Source organism: Aphanomyces astaci, assembly GCF_000520075.1.
Source record: "Aphanomyces astaci strain APO3 unplaced genomic scaffold supercont1.8, whole genome shotgun sequence".
NCBI lineage: Eukaryota > Oomycota > Saprolegniomycetes > Saprolegniales > Verrucalvaceae > Aphanomyces > Aphanomyces astaci.
In genome coordinates, this window is record NW_009798271.1 from 523,822 (window position 1) to 543,228 (window position 19,407).

General features: G+C 48.6%; 3 protein-coding genes across 4 annotated transcripts; 1 reads left to right on the forward strand and 2 right to left on the reverse strand.

Annotated features, from left to right (window-relative positions):
• Positions 1-493: 493 nt before the first annotated feature.
• H257_04648 (fumarylacetoacetase) lies at positions 494-2,213 on the reverse strand. The gene is made up of 5 exons (XM_009829240.1): positions 2,168-2,213; positions 1,561-2,065; positions 1,348-1,507; positions 1,173-1,272; positions 494-1,106 (listed from the first exon to the last, which is right to left on the reverse strand). Exons 2-5 carry the CDS (start codon positions 2,043-2,045, stop codon positions 547-549), a joined length of 1,305 nt encoding a protein of 434 aa, XP_009827542.1. The 5' UTR covers positions 2,046-2,065; positions 2,168-2,213; the 3' UTR covers positions 494-546.
• Positions 2,214-3,551: 1,338 nt separating this feature from the next.
• Positions 3,552-11,956, forward strand: H257_04649. 2 transcript variants are annotated; one of them, XM_009829241.1, is made up of 6 exons: positions 3,552-5,407; positions 5,818-6,456; positions 7,055-8,293; positions 8,750-9,248; positions 9,761-10,851; positions 11,291-11,956. In XM_009829241.1, exons 1-6 carry the CDS (start codon positions 3,575-3,577, stop codon positions 11,879-11,881), a joined length of 5,892 nt encoding a protein of 1,963 aa, XP_009827543.1. In that variant the 5' UTR covers positions 3,552-3,574; the 3' UTR covers positions 11,882-11,956. The 2 variants fall into 2 exon arrangements, with proteins under 2 accessions (XP_009827543.1, XP_009827544.1); XM_009829242.1 differs by having other exon boundaries at positions 9,776-10,851.
• Positions 11,957-13,298, reverse strand: H257_04650 (hypothetical protein). The gene has a single exon (XM_009829243.1). The coding sequence runs from the start codon at positions 13,285-13,287 to the stop codon at positions 12,055-12,057; it is 1,233 nt and encodes a 410-aa protein (XP_009827545.1). The 5' UTR covers positions 13,288-13,298; the 3' UTR covers positions 11,957-12,054.
• Between the last annotated feature and the right edge of the window lie 6,109 nt (positions 13,299-19,407).

Consider the following 19,407-nt stretch of genomic DNA (forward strand, 5'->3'; position numbering starts at 1 on the left):
TTATCGAGACCGAAAACATGTATCCGGATATCTGTCACGATTTGATACTGATTATATTATACACCTGCAGTAATTTATATTCTGTACAAAACATAGTTTTAAAATGTTGCTGACTATTGGTTGGTGCAGGTAGAATGCATGTAAGCCACCAACACTCATAGCGTAGAACCCACTTATCCATTAGGGTATTCATGTTTAAGGTATTATATTCCACAGGGATACTGGCCATACTAAGACGTACACAACAAGCATACTTAGGGCAAAATCAGATAACACCATCAAACAAAACACCAATTTTACCAATTTTCACCAAATGGCTGGTTTATTTCCGACTGGAGGTAGTATTTAGTACTCAGTATATGCAGTCGTACTCACAGTCAGTATTTGCAGTCGAGTGAGTCCATTCGATCTCAAAATACCGGTACAGTATACCGTAGTTCGTCCTATGAAGTACTACCTAGGTACTACTTCGAAGTACCAAATATTGTCAAAATCGACAGAAAGGGGGTGGTTGTATGAAATTATAAACAGAAAATGATCTTCTCTTTAGAGGTGGGCAGGGATGATCTTGCCGAGGCAGTCGCCAAACCCGATGCGGTAGCCGTTGCCTTGCGCGAACCCGCGGATATTGATCGTGTCGCCGTCCTTGAGGAACTTGCGCGTTTCGCCGTTGGCGATCGCAATCTCCTTGGTGCCTTGCCAGCTCAACTCGAGCATTGACCCAAAGCTGTCTTCGGTCTTGCCCGAGATGGTGCCACTGCCAAGCAAGTCGCCGGGGTTCATCGAGCACCCCGTGATCGTATGGTGTACCAGCTGCTGCTTCATGTTCCAGTACATGTATCGGTAGTTGCTCTTGCTGATCACGGCGTAGTCGCCGTTTTCGGGCTTGAGGTCCACTTCCAATGCAATGTCGTACGTGCCCTTGCCATAGTTGGCGTCCAGCAAGTACGGCAACGGCGCGGGGTCCTGCACAGGCCCAAAGCTCGGTTCGGTGCGGAAAGGTTCCAACGCCGCCAGCGTCACAACCCACGGCGAGATGGTCGTGCCAAAGTTCTTGGCGCCAAACGGGCCCAACGGCACGTATTCCCACTTTTGAATGTCGCGAGCTATATACGTTTGTACAGTTGGACATCGCCATTGCTTGAATGTGGACAACAGATACATGGACATACCACTCCAGTCGTTCATCAGCACGACACCGAAAATGTGCTTTTCCGCGTCGTTGATGTCAATGGGATCGCCGAGGTTGTTGGCCGGACCAGTGAAAAATCCCTACAAATGTGAGTCAATCCTTGTCGTTGCTTCTTATCACCATCGATATATATATATATATATTTGGGTACGCACAATTTCCAATTCAATGTCCAACAAACGGCTAGGTCCAAACACGGAACCCTTGGAAGGGTCCTTGTTGTCGGCTTGCAATTGACCGCGAGGGCGGCGAATGTCCGTGCCGCTCACAACCACCGTGGAGGCGCGGCCGTGGTAACCCACAGGCAAATGCAGCCTGGCCATGAATGAGGAAATATACCGCAAGATAGAAGGCCAAGCAAGTCGTACCAGTTGGGTTGCAACGCGTTATCCTTGCCACGGAACATGATGCCCACGTTGGTGGCATGTTCGCGCGACGAATAAAAGTCGGTGTAGTCACCGATGCGGGCAGGCAAGTGCAAGAGCACATCCGACTGGTTGATCAACGCGCGGTTTTGGAGGTCGACGTCGTCACGCAACGTAGGTTCTTCGGCCGAAAGGAGTCGCTTGATAGTGGCGCGGGCAGCGTCCCAAGTGGTCTTGCCGGCTGCCATGAACGAATTCAACGTGGGTTCGGAAAAGAACGACGCATCGAACGTGAAATGTCCTTCGGCGGCGAGGACGCTCAAGTCCAAGACAAGGTTGCCGATGGCCACACCAACACGCTTGTTTTCAGGGTCTTCGCGCGTGGAGAAGATACCGTAGGGCAAGTTTTGGATGGGGAAGTCGCTGTTGGACGGGACGTCCACGAACGTGGTTTCCGTCTTGGCCTTCTTCGAGGGAGAAGTGGACATGGTTTGCGTACGATGAGTTGCTAGGAGAAGGTAGTTTAGCATTACGGTGACACAAGCAAGACCCAGCAGCATCGCCATCCATGCTCGTAACCTTGGGCGGGAAGGATGTGTCATGTGTGTACCTGTTGGGAAGCGCGCAACTTTGCGAATGAGAGGTGTTCCGCGGACAGATACCCAAATGAGGCGGGGCTTGAAACGTTACGTGATTGGCTAAAATTCAAGTTCAACTCTCCCGTGGATTACCAATCGAAATGGTCTTTGTAAACCGTGCAGAAAGTAATTATAATATTCCTGCCACCCTTGACTTTAGTATGGGGATTTGAATATTTGATTGAATTTGGAATATCGTGGATTCGCCATAGTCCGTATTCAGAGGGAGTGTTGGTTATCAATTATTGGCCAGAGTTCACAATACTAGCTTTCGACGTATGATATGGTGCATTTCATCTAAAGACTATAAAAAAATGTCATATCTTTCGACAGCTATTCCAACTTTTTATTGATATTTTTTAGGAAAATAAGCCGTAATAACGATAGAATTGGTTCAAAATTTCGATTGGTGAAAAATTGGAGAAATAGAATTTAAACCAACCAGCCTTTTTGTATGGAAATATATAGATAGAGAGCCAGGCACATTTTGGCCGAAAAGGAGCTCAAGTATATCTTGGTCTTTGTATACAGCACTTATCCGTATGAACGTTTTCATTGTATCCGGATTATTCAGGACGTTTAACCTATTTACCAGATAAAAACGTAAGTAATAATGATTTAACGTCAAAATTACGTGGGTTTAACTGGAAAAAACGAGGCGCTTAAACTAAAACGTCTCCTCCTGAGGATGGCCGATCTGTAGTCTTTAGATGAAATGCACCATACGTCGCCAAAACGTAATTACTCCGGAGTAGTAGCGTGGCCGACAGTGGCAATGACGCCGCTGTCGCCTCTCGTGGTTGTGGTGGCCAGGTCCTTTCGTTCCATGTCTGCCCTTCAGTCAGGTAGCTTGGTGCGATCGTTGAGGATATGTACCCCCACAACCTCCTTGTCTTTGGGAGGTGTCGAAGTGGAGCTTACAGTTAATTCAACTTGGCTTCACGGATGTCTCGACCTCGTAGTGCCCACACCATCGTCCTCGAGCTTGTACTCTTCAGACGACATAGAGCAGTGTAGTTGACGGACTGTTAGATGGATTGCTGTGCGTTTGATACGAAAAACTGTACAACATGCAGCTGATTTGACATGTGAATGAGTGAGTCGTCATCGTACGGTACGATGAGAAGTATGTACCTTGCATGAAGGGTGGAACCATTCAAGCAATGCCATGGAGAACTACACATGATGATTCATGATGCTTCATGACGTGGCGATCCCCACCAGCCATTTCACCACGTGCGACGATAGCCATTCGTTTTCGCGCCTGCCGCCATTTCAAAGATCGTGGCAGTATACTCAGACCTGTTTAAATTAATAACCACAACCAGGATGATGAAGTTAAACAGGTTATTCGGACTCGGGGACAAATTTGAGCGGGGATGGCGGACAAGCGGAAGCACGTTGATGCCGCGGGACTTCTGTCGTCTGACGACGAAATCAACGAGACGAATCTGAGGAAGCGTCTGCGTCTTGCGCGTCAATCCACTCTGCATGAGAATGAACTGGTCCCAAGGTCTCCTGAGAGCATTTACGGCAGCGAGGACGACTCGACCGCGTTGGAGCAACACTCCAAGCCACCTCCACCACCACAATCGGGGGTCGTAGGACGACCTCGTCGTTTGATTCGTGATGCAAAGCGTGCCGCTCCGGCAGTTCCTCCTCCAGCAAGCAAGGCACAGCAGGCCAAATTGTTAGACTACGACGCGTTCCTTAAACAACATGGGATTGAAGAGAAGGTATCCCGAGGAGGTCGCCGGACGTCGACACGCGCCAAGACTTCAAAACGATCGTACTCTAGCGACGACATCGAAGATGATGAAGACGATGAAGACGACGAAGCCGACAGCAGCTCCTCGGACGACGACGCCAAGCCCGTGCCGAAAAAGGGCACTCGGTCGTCGGCGCGCAAACCGCCAGCAAAAAAGCAAGCAGCTGCCGTGTCCTCCAAGTCCAGAACCGCCACCCAACGTTCCTCGAAGAAGACAACGACCAAGCAAGACCATTCCAACTCGAATTCCAGCGACACGGACGATTTCGTCGCCGAAGTGTCGTCGAGCAGCAAAAAGGCGACGAAGAAGAAAAAGGCGGCGTCCACCACCGCCGCGAAATCCAAGAAAAACAAAGCTGGACCCGCCAAGGCCAAGAAGCGAAATGTGCAACCGAAGCGTGCGTTGTCGTCGAGCCATGACGACGACTCGTACAACTCGAGCAACGACAGCGCCAAGGCAACGTCGTTTTCCCGCAAAAAAGGGAAAAAACCCCACGACGACTCAACCGACAGCGACGAGTTGTTTCGAAAGCTGCCGCGGGGGGATGACGAGTCGGATGATGGCGACGAGTGCTTCATCGTGGACAAGGTGCTGGCTAAGGAAACACACACGGCCGCCGAGTGGGCCAAGAAGTGCCGCGGCATGCACACGCATTACGTGTCCCTTGGCTCGATATTCGTAGACGACGACGATGACGACGATCATCGAACCACACAAGATGATACCGAGCCCAAGGACGTTGCCGCCGACGACGACGACGAGGATGCCCCAGGCATTGAAAAGTTTCTCATCAAGTGGCGCAACCTGTCGTACTTGCATGTGACGTGGGAAACCGAATCGGCGCTGGTCGAGTATGAAAAGAACGCCAAGGGCAAGCTCCAGCGGTTCCAGGATCGGACGGCCAAGCTACTGCTCCTCGACGAAGCCCAAGGCGACGAGTACTTTAACCCCGAGTTTTGCACGGTGGACCGCATCTTGAACGTGCAGCCGAGCGATGTTGACGACGGCAAGGGCGGGTTCCAGCTCGAGTATTATGTCAAGTGGAAGGCGCTGCCGTATGACGAGTGTACGTGGGAGCAAGAGGTGGACGTCCACGACGACGCCGCCGTGCAGCTGTACCATGCATTCAACAAAGAACCACCGCCGCCATCATCTGCAGCATCGTTGAAGCGAACGACGGCGCAGTTTCGACCGTATAATGCCGACAACCCGATCCGATTCAAGACGGACCTCCAGCAACTCCGAGACTACCAAGTCGAAGGCGTCAACTGGATGATCTTCAACTGGTATAACCACCGCAACTCGCTCTTGGCCGATGAAATGGGGTTGGGCAAGACCGTCCAAACAGTGGCGTATATCAACCACTTGGTCACGAAGGAGAACCTCCGCGGGCCGTACCTGATCATTGCGCCGCTGTCGACTTTGTCCCACTGGCAGCGAGAGGTACGGCGGTGACTTTGTGTGTGCTAAAGTGCTGCTCATGTTTGGTTCATGCTGGGACGGATCGATATACAGTATCGGGTATCGACCACATACAAAAAGTGTTGCGGCGTTCATATGTGCGGATTCACCAAATCTATCGATGCATATGCTGTTGTGTACGGATAACTATTGTATATATATATATATATATATATATATATATATAAACTGTCCGTTGTGTCACATGAATATAATATTAACACATAAATTTTCGATTGGGAAGAGAGAGACTTTGATTGGCCACTTTGAAGAGTGTTGTGGGTTTTGATTGGTCGTATATCGATTGTCGTCTGTCGATTCGATCATATCAAGTGATATATGGAACTCATAGCAAAGTACCGATTCACGAGTATGAACGTGTTTGAGAGTAGTTTACGGGATGGACCAACTTGAACGCGATCGTGTTTCACGGCAGCCAAAGCGCGCGAAAGATCATTGAGGATTACGAATTCTATCGCCCCACTACTAGTAGTAGTACGTCCAAGGCGCGAAGCAAGGGCAAGGCGGCGTCGTCGAACCACCACCAGCAACCACAATACCGCTTTGATGTGCTCATCACAACATTTGAAATGTGCACGGCCAACGACTACCTGACCCTGGCGCGCATCAAATGGCAGCTGGCGGTGGTAGATGAAGCTCACCGGCTAAAGAACAAGAAGTCCAAATTCTCGTCCGTGCTCGAAGATCGGTTCCAGTACGAGAACCTGCTGCTACTGACGGGTACGCCGCTCCAGAACAACGTCGAGGAGCTGTGGACGTTGTTGCACTTTTTGGACTCTGACAAGTTTCAGTCGGCGTCGGACTTTGTCGACTTGTTTGGTGAGCTCAAAGACTCGAGCCAGGTGGAGAAGCTGCACAAGGAACTCAAGCCGTTCCTGCTGCGTCGGATGAAGGAAGACGTGGAGAAGTCTCTCGCACCAAAGGAAGAAACGATCATTGAAGTCGAACTGACCGTGTTCCAAAAGCAGTACTACCGCGCCATTTACGAGAAAAATTCCCAATTCCTCGCGGTACAGTGTCGTCAAGATATATATATATATATATATTGTCGTTGAACCCCAACATTTGGATGTTTATTTTTTCGCCAAATGTATCGGATCCATTATTGTGCTTTCGAGTGAAATTTCATTGTATTGTGGCGTGGTTTCTCGTTGGAATTGAAATCGATTTGATTGGCTACCTCAGATGAGCTCAAAATTATTAGCCAATCAAAACCTTCTCGATGAAATTCAACAACCAATCAGATCGATTGCGGATCGGTTTGACTCGATTGCACCCGCTCGTCGCCAAATTTGTATATCAAATCGACTATATTGTTTGTCCTGACTTTTGGATCTCAAGATCGTTCCGTCTCACACTAATTTCAGTCATCACACACGAATTCAACGTTGCATTGGTCGTGGAAGAGAGAGTGTTTTGATTGGCCACTTGATTTGTGTGGATGATTTTGATTGGTCAATATCGATTGTCTGCTCATTCGATTGCGCACACTCCAAGTATGATTTTGAATCTGTCGATTCGATTGTATACTAACTATACTGTATATATTCATCGAACGAAAGAAGCGACATTTCACACATGTGACATAATATATATATCTATCTGTAGCGAGGCGGGAAAAAAGCCCACGCGCCAAGCTTGATGAACGTGGTGATGGAGCTTCGAAAGTGCTGCAACCATCCGTTTTTGATTCGGGGCGCCGAAGAGCGCGAAGTGATGCGGCTGCAAAAGCAACAACCGCGGAACCTGCCGCTAAGTACCCGCCGCGAAGCCGTGCACAAGCAGCTCAACGACCTGCTCGTAACTTCGTGTGGGAAGCTCGTGTTACTCGACAAGTTGCTGCCGCGGCTGCGCGACGGCGGCCACCGCGTGCTAATTTTCTCGCAGTTCAAGATCATGCTCAACATACTGGAAGACTATCTGCGCATGCGGGGGTACCCCCGCGAACGCATCGACGGCAGCATCACTGGCAACGACCGCCAGGCTGCAATCGATCGGTATTGCGACCCTCATCGCGACAGCTTTGTGATGCTTCTGAGTACCCGCGCGGGGGGCGTGGGTATCAACTTGACCGCGGCCGACACTTGCATCATCTATGACAGCGACTGGAACCCCCAGAACGACCTGCAAGCGCAAGCGCGGTGCCATCGCATCGGCCAAAAGAAAAGCGTCAAAGTGTACCGGCTTCTCACGTCCAAAACGTACGAACTGCACATGTTCCATCAAGCGTCGATGAAATTGGGTCTGGATCAAGCCGTGCTCGGCGGTATCCGCCAAGTGCAATCAGCAGCCAAAGGGGGACCACCATCTAAAGAAGAAATCGAGTCGCTGCTCAAGTATGGCGCGTACGAAATGTTTAAAGAAGACGATGCCGATGCCGCGAGTAAAAAGTTCAACGAAGAGTCAGTGGACGAGATCCTCAAGCGGAGTAAAACCGTGGTCCACGACCCAAAGAAGGACCAGACGGTGGCAGCATTTGGCTCGTCGTTTTCCAAAGCCACGTTTGTGAGCTCGGAAAACCCCGCCGAACAAGTCGCGCTGGACGATCCTGACTTTTGGATCAAAGTGATTGGACTCACGGGAGTAGCCGAGTCGAACGCAAAGCACAATAAAACCCCCGAGAAGCGGAGATGCAAAGGCCGCAAAACGTACAAAGAGATTGGAAGCGACGAAGACCGCCACGACGCCGACGGCGAGTACAAAGTGGAAGACGAAGCGTCGGAAAGCTCGAGTGATGATGACGATACCGCCGACGCACATCATGGTTCTACCACGTCCGCCACCGGCGAAGTCAAAGCCATCAGCGCTGCCTACTCGAATGTGCACAGATTTCATCAAAACTTTGTGGTACGTATATATATATATATATATATTCATGGATTGGACATATATATGTATTTGCTATTTTATTTTTGTAGAAAAATAAAATGAACCTAATGGACGTCAACTTATATATATCCTGTATATCGATGGTTTGGACATATGTGTGTGTGTTTTTCGTGAAATAAAAAAAAACTATTGGGCGCCCACATCCACCAATGATCGATCTGTTTCGTCATCGACACGCCTCTACAATACTTTGTTACATATATATATATATATATATCCATGATTTGGACATATGTGTGTGAATACAAACAAGTAGCCCATTGTGTGCATGCTCCACCCACACTGACTCTATGTTTAAAATCAATATATATATATTCCTTTTTCGAAACAAAAACCCAAAAGATCAAAGATATATATATATTTAGAAAAAAAAAAGATCAAAACAACCCAAATATAATCCTGTGTGTTGTATAGACGGCATTGCTCACGTACGGGTATGGCCGATGGACCAAGATTCGCATGTCGGACCCGATTTTGACCAACTTTCCCGTGGTGAAAATCAAGGATTATGCGATGGGGTTCATGGTGCAAATGCTTCGGGTGGCGAGTATGGATCCACATACCAACCACGCGGCGCCGACGTCGACGGACGCTACCGCCGTGAACCAGCAGCAACTCGTCCGCGACGCTATGAACAAGATGGCACTCAAGTACAAGTTTGTCGTGTACTGGCTGCAAGTGTTACACCGTGAAAGCAACAACCAGTCGAGTCAGTCGCGCGAGATGTTCAATCTGCACGAGATTCCCGTCCAGGAGGAACTCACGCGGCTGAATGTGGTCGCGTCGTTGGCCAAAACCGCCGGCAAGTACCTGCAATTGCTCGACAGTTTGTTTGTGTTGGACCAGTTCGTGTCGAAACGCTTGTCGCCCATGTTGGAAGTCATGGCGATCCTCAATACCCCATACAACTCAGGTATGTACGGCCCATATCTTTGTAAATATGGGTGTTGTGGAGCTCATGTCGATGATGTGGTGTGGTTCATGTTTCAAAGCATTTGGTTCAAAGTCATTCGAGATATTGTGATATTTCGCTATAAACTTTTAAAATTCGCCTGGTTTGTCGAATCAATATTGAATAATCACGCCGGAGTTGTGATTGGTTGAATATACTTGTCTTTTCGAGCCAATCAAATCCACTCAAAAATGGATTAGCCAATAGCGTCGATTCGTGATTCGATTCAGCGGCGAGATACATTCGATTGATTCGACGGGGTCTGGAAATTCGTATCGAATCCACAATATATATATATATATATACACACAATATTTGGTTGGCACATTGATAACCAGACAGTGCAATTTGTATCCCATTTTGCGGATTTGTTCGAATCTATTTTGGCGTTTTGCATCTTAAAAGTATATTCTTATTATATATTCCTCCTTGTGGTCCTGTTTGGAAATGGTAAACATATATATATCAACTAGACTCGTCGCCTTTAGCCGACAATGGCGACGTGCCCACTACCGTGGCTCGCAACTTAGTCGAAGATCTCGAAGATGCAGTCGATGCCAAAGAACCACTTGTTGCTGCCGACGCTAGTCCGTCCCCCGCCAACCCGCCAACGACCACCGCGGAGGACGAGGGCGATACCACCTCGTCACTCCAAGACGGCAACGTCCATCCATCGACGGCGGCATCTTCTTCGAAAGTGATCCTCCCACCGGATGTCGTGGCCAAATGGACGCATTACTTTGGCGCGTTGTACAAGATGCCCGCGATCCCCGTCGTCCAGTGGTGGAGCAGTCCCCACGACGACGTCCGTCTGCTGTACATTGTCCACCGGTACGGATGGCTGCGCGGGACCAAGGCGCAGTTTCAACAGATCCGGACCGATCGGCTGCTGTTTCCGCCGACGCACCCCGGCGGCCGAGACAACGCGCCTTGGCCGTCCATTGCGACTCTGAACAAGCGCGTCAAGGCGATTATTCGGTACTGGGCCGACAAATCGATCCAGTCGGTGCTTCCAACTGCCCCTCCGCCCCCCGTCGCCCCCCGCCTGGCGCCGCCGCCCTTGGCCAAAGCTACGGTCAAGTCGGCGAGCCACGCCTTCCTGCAGCATATGTGGGAGCGCCGCAGCCGGTTCATGGGTCTGCTCATGTCCCATGGCGTCCCTGACGTCCGGTTGTGCACGAACGCGTTGGAAGAGCGGGAAAAGTGGCGCTACTTCCTCTTCGACCCGGTGCTCCGTGCCAAACACTTTTCCCCGCAAGAGTTGCTAGCTGAGGCCACGAGCCTCGAAGCAGTGTGCATCAGCTTCCTCGGCAACACCAAACCGCTCAAGTCGACTGAACGGTCAGTGTTTGGCGCGTATCGCCACGACTGGGTCGTGACCCATGACCAGGCGCGGGGGATTCTGTACCGCCTCGACCTGTTTCGAATTCTGCGGCAAGAGGTGCTAGTACTGCGTCCGGCCGAACTGCACGCGACCATGGCGCAGGTTGTCGGACACGTGCATCAAGTGCAGTCGGCACCGTCGTGGTGGAAGAGCCCCGAGTGCGACATTCTCCTCATGCAGGTAGGTTTTCGGGGTGGGTTGGCTGTGTGATCTGTCTAGGATTTGTGTGTGTGTGTGTTATAAGGTGGTGTGGTATTGTCCTTTTACCCCCCTAAAGTAGACTTTTATGCTGATATTCGCCAAAACGATGGATCGAGCTATTTCTTTGTACGGACTTTTAGAAGTAACCATCGTCCAGTGAGAGTCGCGAGACTAATTTTTCATATATATTCACACACTAATTCAAGTGGTCCACGAGTGGATTTGATTGGCTAGTTGATTCATGTGTTGTGGTTTTTGATTGGTCGATATATCGATTGTCTGCAGATTTGGTGATTATTCGATTGAGCACCCAAACTCTCCCATTCTTTTAATCGACTAACTAGTTGTGTCGAATGCATTCGATGATAATATATTAGAGAGTCTAATACATGGATCGGATGATTGTTTGACCATTTAGGGCGTCGAGTGTTATGGGTTGGACGACCACATCAAGGACATGTGGCAACTGGATTTGTTTCAACGACTCAACCCATCGCAAAGCTTTCCCAGCGTGTCGTGGGTCGACAGCACCGTCATGACGTGCGCCAAAGCGGTGGTGCGCACACGGCGGGCGGCGGAAGCGGCCCTCGAGGAGCAGCAACGGCAACAAGCGATCGAGGCCGCCCGGGTGCAAGCAGAAGAAAGACAGCGCGCGTTGCTGGCGAACGACCAAGCCAAACAAGAGGCTGGTCGAGAAGCGCAGCCAGTTCCTGCAGAGCAGATCCGCCCCCGATTCACAAGTGAGCCGGACGTGGAGCGCACCGCGATGGCACTGGAGGACCCGCATTGCAACACAAAGGCGTTCATGTGGTACTTGCTGCAGAAAAAGGAAGCCGAGCTCCGGTCCGAGAGCAATAAGGTCGAGTACCGAGCTCGACGGGACGACATCCACCGCCAGATTGAACACGAACGACAGGCCCGAGAAGAGGAGCTCAAAGCCGGGCTGGGAACCAGTCAACCTGGTGTTCGAGCGCCAGAAGTCATCGAGATCGACGACGACAGCGAGTAAGGGACCAACCAGCAGTAGATCGACGGCCGGCGTTGTAGCGTGTAATGAAATGAATTGTGTTGCTTGATATGATTGTGGTCGAACGATTGTATCCATTGCATTGATATACTCATAAACCTAAGTGTAAGGCGCAGAGTGAACATTTGTACATAGATATACAGTACGGCACGGAATCAAGTGCGACTGACGGCGTACAGATAATCGACCACGTCCACATGTCCTTGAGACATGGATTTGTGGATGGCGGTTGTCACGTCTCGTTGAATCCCGTGCTCCCACATCCACTTGACTGAATCCAAGTACCCTCCTTCCGCGGCACCACACAACGCTTTGCCGGCATCACAAGGCTTGTCGTGGCCAACGAGCCATTTCACAATGTCCAAATGTCCACGTGTGGCGGCACTGGTCATCGCTGCGTCGGTGCAACCTACTGCTGGCTGGTGTTCGTGGAGCCATTCGAGGACGTCCAGATGGTCGTTTTCCGCGGCGAAGTCCATGGCATCGGTCGTACATGTGTATCCGTGGGCCTGGAGAATATCCAACACTGCCATGTGTCCGTTGCAAGCGGCTCCATCCATCGCGTTGGACGTGCCGCCTTCGGTCCGATGGGACAGCAAAAACTGGACGACCTCCGTGTGTCCATGAGTGGAAGCCCAGTCCACAGCACTTGACGTGGCGCCGTCCGCTCGATTCCAGTGCAGCCATTCGACAATGGCCAAATGGCCCTTGCTGGCACTCCAATCGATCGCCTTCTCGCTGGCCCCTTCGGAACGGTGTGTGTGTAAGAATTGCACAATGTTCAAATGTCCTTGCTCTGCTGCATGGTCCATGGCTTTGTGCGAGCATCCCTCGCGTCGGTTTAAATGGAGAAACGCGACGATGTTGAAATGGCCGCCCAAAGCGGCTCTGGTCATGGCCATCGTCGTACACCCCTCTAGACGATGAACATGCAGAAATTGGACGATCGCCAAATGGCCACTGGAGGCGGCCCAATCCATTGCCCATGTCGTGGCAGTGCCGCGCGGATGCAAGCGCTCGACGATGGTCAAGTGGCCATAATGCGCGGCGACGTCGATGAGTGGGACGTCAAGAGGAAGGAGGTTCTGGTCATCAAGGAACTCAACGAGGGATAGGTCGCCAACAAAGATGGCGTGCAAGGCTAGACAATGCCGAAAACGCTCAAACGAAGCGACCGACCGACAGATGCGTACGGTTCCGTGGGTGTGGAGCCATGGACGAACCAACGCTGCGTTCTTCGTGATGGTGTCTTGTGGAAAAAAGTAACGGTTGCGCAGATTCGGTGGTCGGAGGCTGCATAGTGGCAGCAGGTCGTTGTAGATGCCGTGCTGGAACGCAGTGATAATGCGTGCCAACGCCGGATCGAGCAATACTGCAGCATGTGCCATTTCAGATTATCTTGATGGTGAAAATACTAATAGATTTGAGTACTTATTTATTGCATCTGATACTTCCTCTGTTCCAAGTTCGCATGTTCCAAGTTACTGGCGACATTTGCATTTCATTGGCTGTAATTCTTCAATTTCTATCAATATCGAACATTTATGACATTTCATTGACTTATAATTGCTTTAAGCGCTGATTATAAACCAATCTTTTGCGAATATTCATGCAATTCCTTTCAAACAAAGCATCATTCGCTCAAATTGACATGTGAGCACTAGAAAAGTGAAATCACCAAAATATAAGCAAAAACAGCATAACGTTACATATTTTAAGCTTATTAACAAAACCGTATACCGTCTTGCGTAATACGAGTGCGACAGCCATTACGAGTCAGACACCCATGTTAATTTATATTTTATTCATGAAGAAGAGGAGAGATTCTTAGAGGTTTCCCTTCGCGCCGCAATATACCCCCTAGACATAATAGTTACCCCCAAAGGTAATACTATATTCATTTATAGAGGTTTTTACGCGCGGGAATTGCTTGTGACCATCAACAAATGACGTAGCGCACTTTCCTTCTCGCCATGCTGGACAGTGACGATCATCCAGCCCAGCGCCGGCCTTCAACCGGGAGACCAATATTCAAGTATGGCCCAAAGAAGAAGGCGAAACAGTTCAAGAACACAGTAGTCTCATACAGTGAGAGACTAAGTGTCATTCAATACTATGATACGTGTGGCATGCAAGCGACCCTCAACACCTTCTACGACAACTGTACCATGGCAGCGCGTGAGACAATGCGCAAGAAAGTGTACTCTTGAGTGGCCAACCGGGACCATATCACTCGCATGGCTGCCAGTCCAACAACGGCGAAACTGAAGTGTTGGCGGCCCATGGGGACAGGAACGACTCTCACCATGGAGGCTGAGGAGCAGCTCGCTCATTGGGTCCTTGGAATGCGGAAGGACGGGGTACCTGTGACACAAGCCATGATTCGCATCATGGCCTTGGAGTCCGCTGTTGACTTGGGCCTCGAAGACCACGAGTTTCTTGCTGGCTGGCATTGGGTGCACGGCTTCAAACGGCGTCATGGTTTGTCCCTACGTTCAAGGACTCGGATCGGACAGGACACACCGGAGGACGGGATTGCTGTGCTTGAGGCCTTTGCAGCTCGGGTTGACGCGATCGTGAAGGAGAACGACATCGACGTGATCTACAATGCAGATCAGACTGCAGTGAACTACGAATACCTCCCTACCAAGACCATCAACAAGACAGGGGAAAAGACAATTTGGGTGAAATGTGGAGGCAAGACAAAGGAGCGGGTGACAGCCATGTTGTTGGCAGACTCGACTGGGACCAAGCACCCGTTGTTTCTGGTCATGAAGACGGCAGCATCCAAGATCAAGGCCGTTGTCCAGGAGAACTTGCAGCAGCGTCAAGGATTCGGTAAGACGGTCTGGAAGAGCATCGTTGGCATGCAAGATGACAACAACTGCCGTATATACGGGAATCCTACCGCCTGGTGGAATGCACAGGTGTCTTTGAAGTTCTTGGAGTATCACTTTGGACAACGCCCTGACCGCGCGACGAAGAAAGTCTTGTTGATATGGGACGACTTCTCTGCGCATTTCACCGAGGACGTGGTTGCCTACGCAAAAAGTATCAATGTTGTGTTGGAGCGGGTTCCTCCCCGATATACATGGATTTGTCAACCTGCTGACGTCGCGTGGAACCGTCCGCTCAAATTCCGTCTGCGTCAGGAGTGGCTTGACCTGATTCGGCGTCAATTGAGGAACGTAAGAAAGCGACACGTACCGTTCAAGCTGTAGCCACCTTCGCGAGCGACCATCGTTGCGTGGATTGTCAAGGCGTGGCTGGATCTGCCGAGCACAATTATAGTCAACGGATTCCGCAAGTGCCGCCTGGTTGAAGGGTCACCTGTCGATGAGGACGTACCTGGTGGTATTATGGATGAAGCTGTGTTTGCACAATTGACGGCAAGTTGCGCTATTGAGGACACAATTGACCCTGAGAGTGACTTCAGCAATACTGTTGATGAGGAAGGCGACGAAACTATTGTTCTTTGATTTGAATATTTCAATAATAATGTGTTGCATTTTGTATGCTGGCTTGTCTACTTATTGTACATCAATAACTCTTATCTTTCATTGCTCGTGAAATTTAATTGCTACTTTAAATTTATAATTTTGTCAGCTGGCTCGTAGGTTGAATATATGCTGGGAATTGTATGTCGGAAACGAAAGCCACATTCACCCATCTATCTCAGCCCTATCCGGATTCGGATAAGGCATATCACTGTCCGACTCGTATTACGCAAGACGGTACCAATATACCGTCCCTCTTTGCCTTGACTTGGGTGGAAACCGAAGTAAATGAACGCTAAGCTGAAGTCTATTCAAGCCGATTTAATACTCAGAAGAATGCCCAACCTTTCGGCTTCATACAGCACTTTTCAGAATTGAAATCGCAGTCCTGAGAGACGAGTAAACTGCACTCTACGACGAGTGTCTCTTTCAAGTGCACCATGAATAGGTAGGTCATCCACGTTAGCCTCCATTACTGTTGTGAACCACAGAAGTGAATTAAAATGTGCTTGCATTTTTTACTCTGACTACAGTAATTAAATTCATCTCAAATTTTATTCCCTGTTGGAATTGTATTTTTTATCAAATTATTTTGCATATTAAATTAAATGAGTACAATCATCAAGGTTTTTAAGTACCGTACTTCGTATGTTAAGAGAAGCCCCCACGTGTATAAATTTATACAAATTTAAAGAGGTTATCCACTGTATGCTGAAGTTCAAGTTGTGGATGTTTAGAGCGTCATACAAATTTCTAGATATCGATAATTTAGGCATTTCGTGACATAATTATCTGATATTAGAGGTAGTGTTATGTATAGAGGTGAGTCTTTATAGAGTTTAGGAGACCATACTGGCTATTTCATTGGTGCCACCAGCGACGTGCAAGTGGCGAGGTGCAAGTGCCGAGACCGAGGGCCGAGGGCCATGGCCGCTCTGCACGCGACCAGTCAACAGTGGTATAGTACAAGCAACTTCATCATTGATTCATTCCTATAGTAGGTCCTGATGCCTCCTGGACTATGATCCCTGGTCTTCTGTCCTCAGCGGTTGTGTTGAGCCGTCACCGTGTTCACTAGAAAAACATGACATCTTACTTTCGTGACCGCGGTGACGGCATCACGCAGTTCCAACGATAACTTCAGTCTACCTTGTGCGCCATATTCACGCTCCCCACCATCACATAACCGATATTACCTTAACCCCTCGATCATCACACAAGCCGTACATGTAGTAGTAGTACACACACACTTGTACAGCACTGTAGTAGTATCGATACATCACATAAACAGCACTGTTGCAATATAGTGTCGTTAATGTAGTGCTCTATTGCGGTCCATGCTCTCCATTGTCCTCTCATGCACCTGCTGAATATTAGTGAATCATGATTACTCTCAAATGGGCTTTCATTTGCCTGTTTGCTTACGTTCCTAGCTCTCAGTTTTTCACTTTGTGCTTCCGTGTGGCTGCCTACCGGTACTAGTTTGACGCTTGCGGCAACGCGGCACGTTGCGTGCACTGTTTGATGGCTGTGATGTTCCGAAGACACCTCTCATTTACAATATACTTCGAAGTATATTTGAATTGAGAGGAATTAATTCCGTGATGCAAACTTTTGACCATTTACCTCAAAACATTATATATCCACTTTGGGTGATAAATATAGAAAGATGTAGGATGTACCACTTGATGCTCTTAACATCGTGATCGCTTTAACATACGAAGTACGGTATTGTCTTTGACTCGTCGCAACGCGGAGATCCAGAGCGAGGCGGCTATCTTGCGGCAGACTGATCGTCAGGCAGACAAGGCTAATAGAGCAGCAGCGCAGGCCAAGACGCCGCTCATCAGCGACGGCTGGCATTGGCGAATAAGATCGTGGCGTTGGCGGAGGCGCAGCAGGACGAGTTCGATCGATGGGTGCCAGAAACGCCGGAAGACTACACGGTGGGCGAGTACCTCCAATGGTATACCGCACAGCCTAGCCTATCCATGAAGTCCAAAGCACACCAAGAAGCGTATATATTTGAATTGAGAGGAATTAATTCCGTGAGGCAAACTTTTGACCATTTACCTCAAAACATTATATATCCACTTTGGGTGATAAATATAGAAAGATGGAGGATGTACCACTTGATGCTCTTAACATCGTGATCGCTTTAACATACGAAGTACGGTAGTGTCATGAATTCGTTCACCTCACCATAAAGCTTAAAACATTTAATTTCGATACAAATCTGAAATGTAGTCCAATTCACAACCTCCTCGATATCGCGCCGAAAGCGCCAAAGAAGGGTGAGATGAAGATATAGGAACCCTAATACTTACTTAGTATATGAATGAGGCAGCAAGAGGTCAGATTGAGCTGTAACTACCTTAAACGCATGTCTTGGTTTACTCCTTGTCAAGTGGTGCTTTTCCACTCTGCGCAAAGTTGCTACACGCCTATCACCTACGCCTACCTTCTGTTTCTTGCTTCGTGACACTTCTCTCATCGTCGGAATCAATAAGAAGTGAATAGACCGTACAGCAAGGGTAGTATACAAACATTCATATAGCTCACGTTTCCGAACCACATTGATTGGTACAAAAACCATATTGATCCGAAAATATCCATTTGGAAACTTGTTTAACATTGTAAAATTGATACTTCGTATCCAAGGCACTTTGATTGGAATTGTCAAATAGGGGCACTTTGGCCGTTCTTGCTTTGGCCTTTTTCGCCGAGGTTCGGTCACTTACGGATAATATCCGGTCATCCGGAATTATCCGGTGTTCTCTTTCTGTAGAAACCGGACTGTTTATGCCCAATCATAGGTCAGCTAAACAGTCCGTTAATGATCATCTTTGGTTTTGCCCTCGACCACACAAGTGTTCTTCGTCGTCGTTCCTCCCCAGTGCTACCCCCTTTATCGTCCCTCTTGACAGGAATAAAGTGGAATTTTACTGTTAATCGGGAAAAGGTGTAATTGCAATCAAACTGCATGTTTTTGGGTGACCACCATAGGTACAGTACTATTAATAGTTCAATTCCCTCATTAAATCAGTTCCACTGTTGTTTTGACCCGAAATACTGTTTCAATGAGATTTATATGGAACTTTGTATGCTCAGACCACCTCACCTCTTACTAGGGGTTACCGGTAAGTGCATCGCTAGTGGTTCGCTATCGCTAACCGCTGAGATGCAGTTAACCCCGGAGATTTAGCATCGTATGTACTCACCGGGAGTACAGTAGGACGGAGTCCCTGGTTACAGGGGTACTGGCGAAATGGTGTATCCGGATGTAATAATTCCCTCATTGACTGTGAAACAGTATTTCGGGTCAAAACAAAAGTGGAACTGTTTTACTGTTAATGAGGGAATTATTCTAGGGATACTACTATTATTAATATAGTACAAACAGTTTGGAGAAATCCAAGAACCCTGTAGTTTATACCGGTAGTTTATATTAATACCGGTAGTACTCCGTATTTACTATGGAATATAATTTGCGAGTATTTAAATTACCAATCGTTGGGCTCAAATTAACTGTAAACTGGGTGCCCAGTACAGTACAGTACTACCATAACTACGTACTTAGTTCTAAGCCAATTCGAAAGCCATATCCCTCACCCACGCTGATCTATTTTATTTTAAATGAGAAAATTATGGAAAAGGTCCTGTCGACTTGCCCGAACGTAAGTACTTGCACTAGAGTTGGTGACATTTTCCGTATTATATTGTCCTCTATCCGTCTAGTATCCCCAAACCAAATTTCTACAGTGGTACAAATAGCGATACTAGACGTCCCTTTGGTGTACAGTATTGGTGTTTTCTCAGATACAGTATTTATTATTGGTTTCTTCTACACTTCTCACATTTTGGCCCCATGCGAAGTGAGAACATGTCGCCGCCGCCAAAAGAAATCGCCGTCAACGTTGTCCTAGAAAAGGTGAAAATTATTATTGCGTTTGTATACAAACGCAAACTTTTTAAATAATTTTGGAGGGCAAAATGACGAGGTTGTAATGG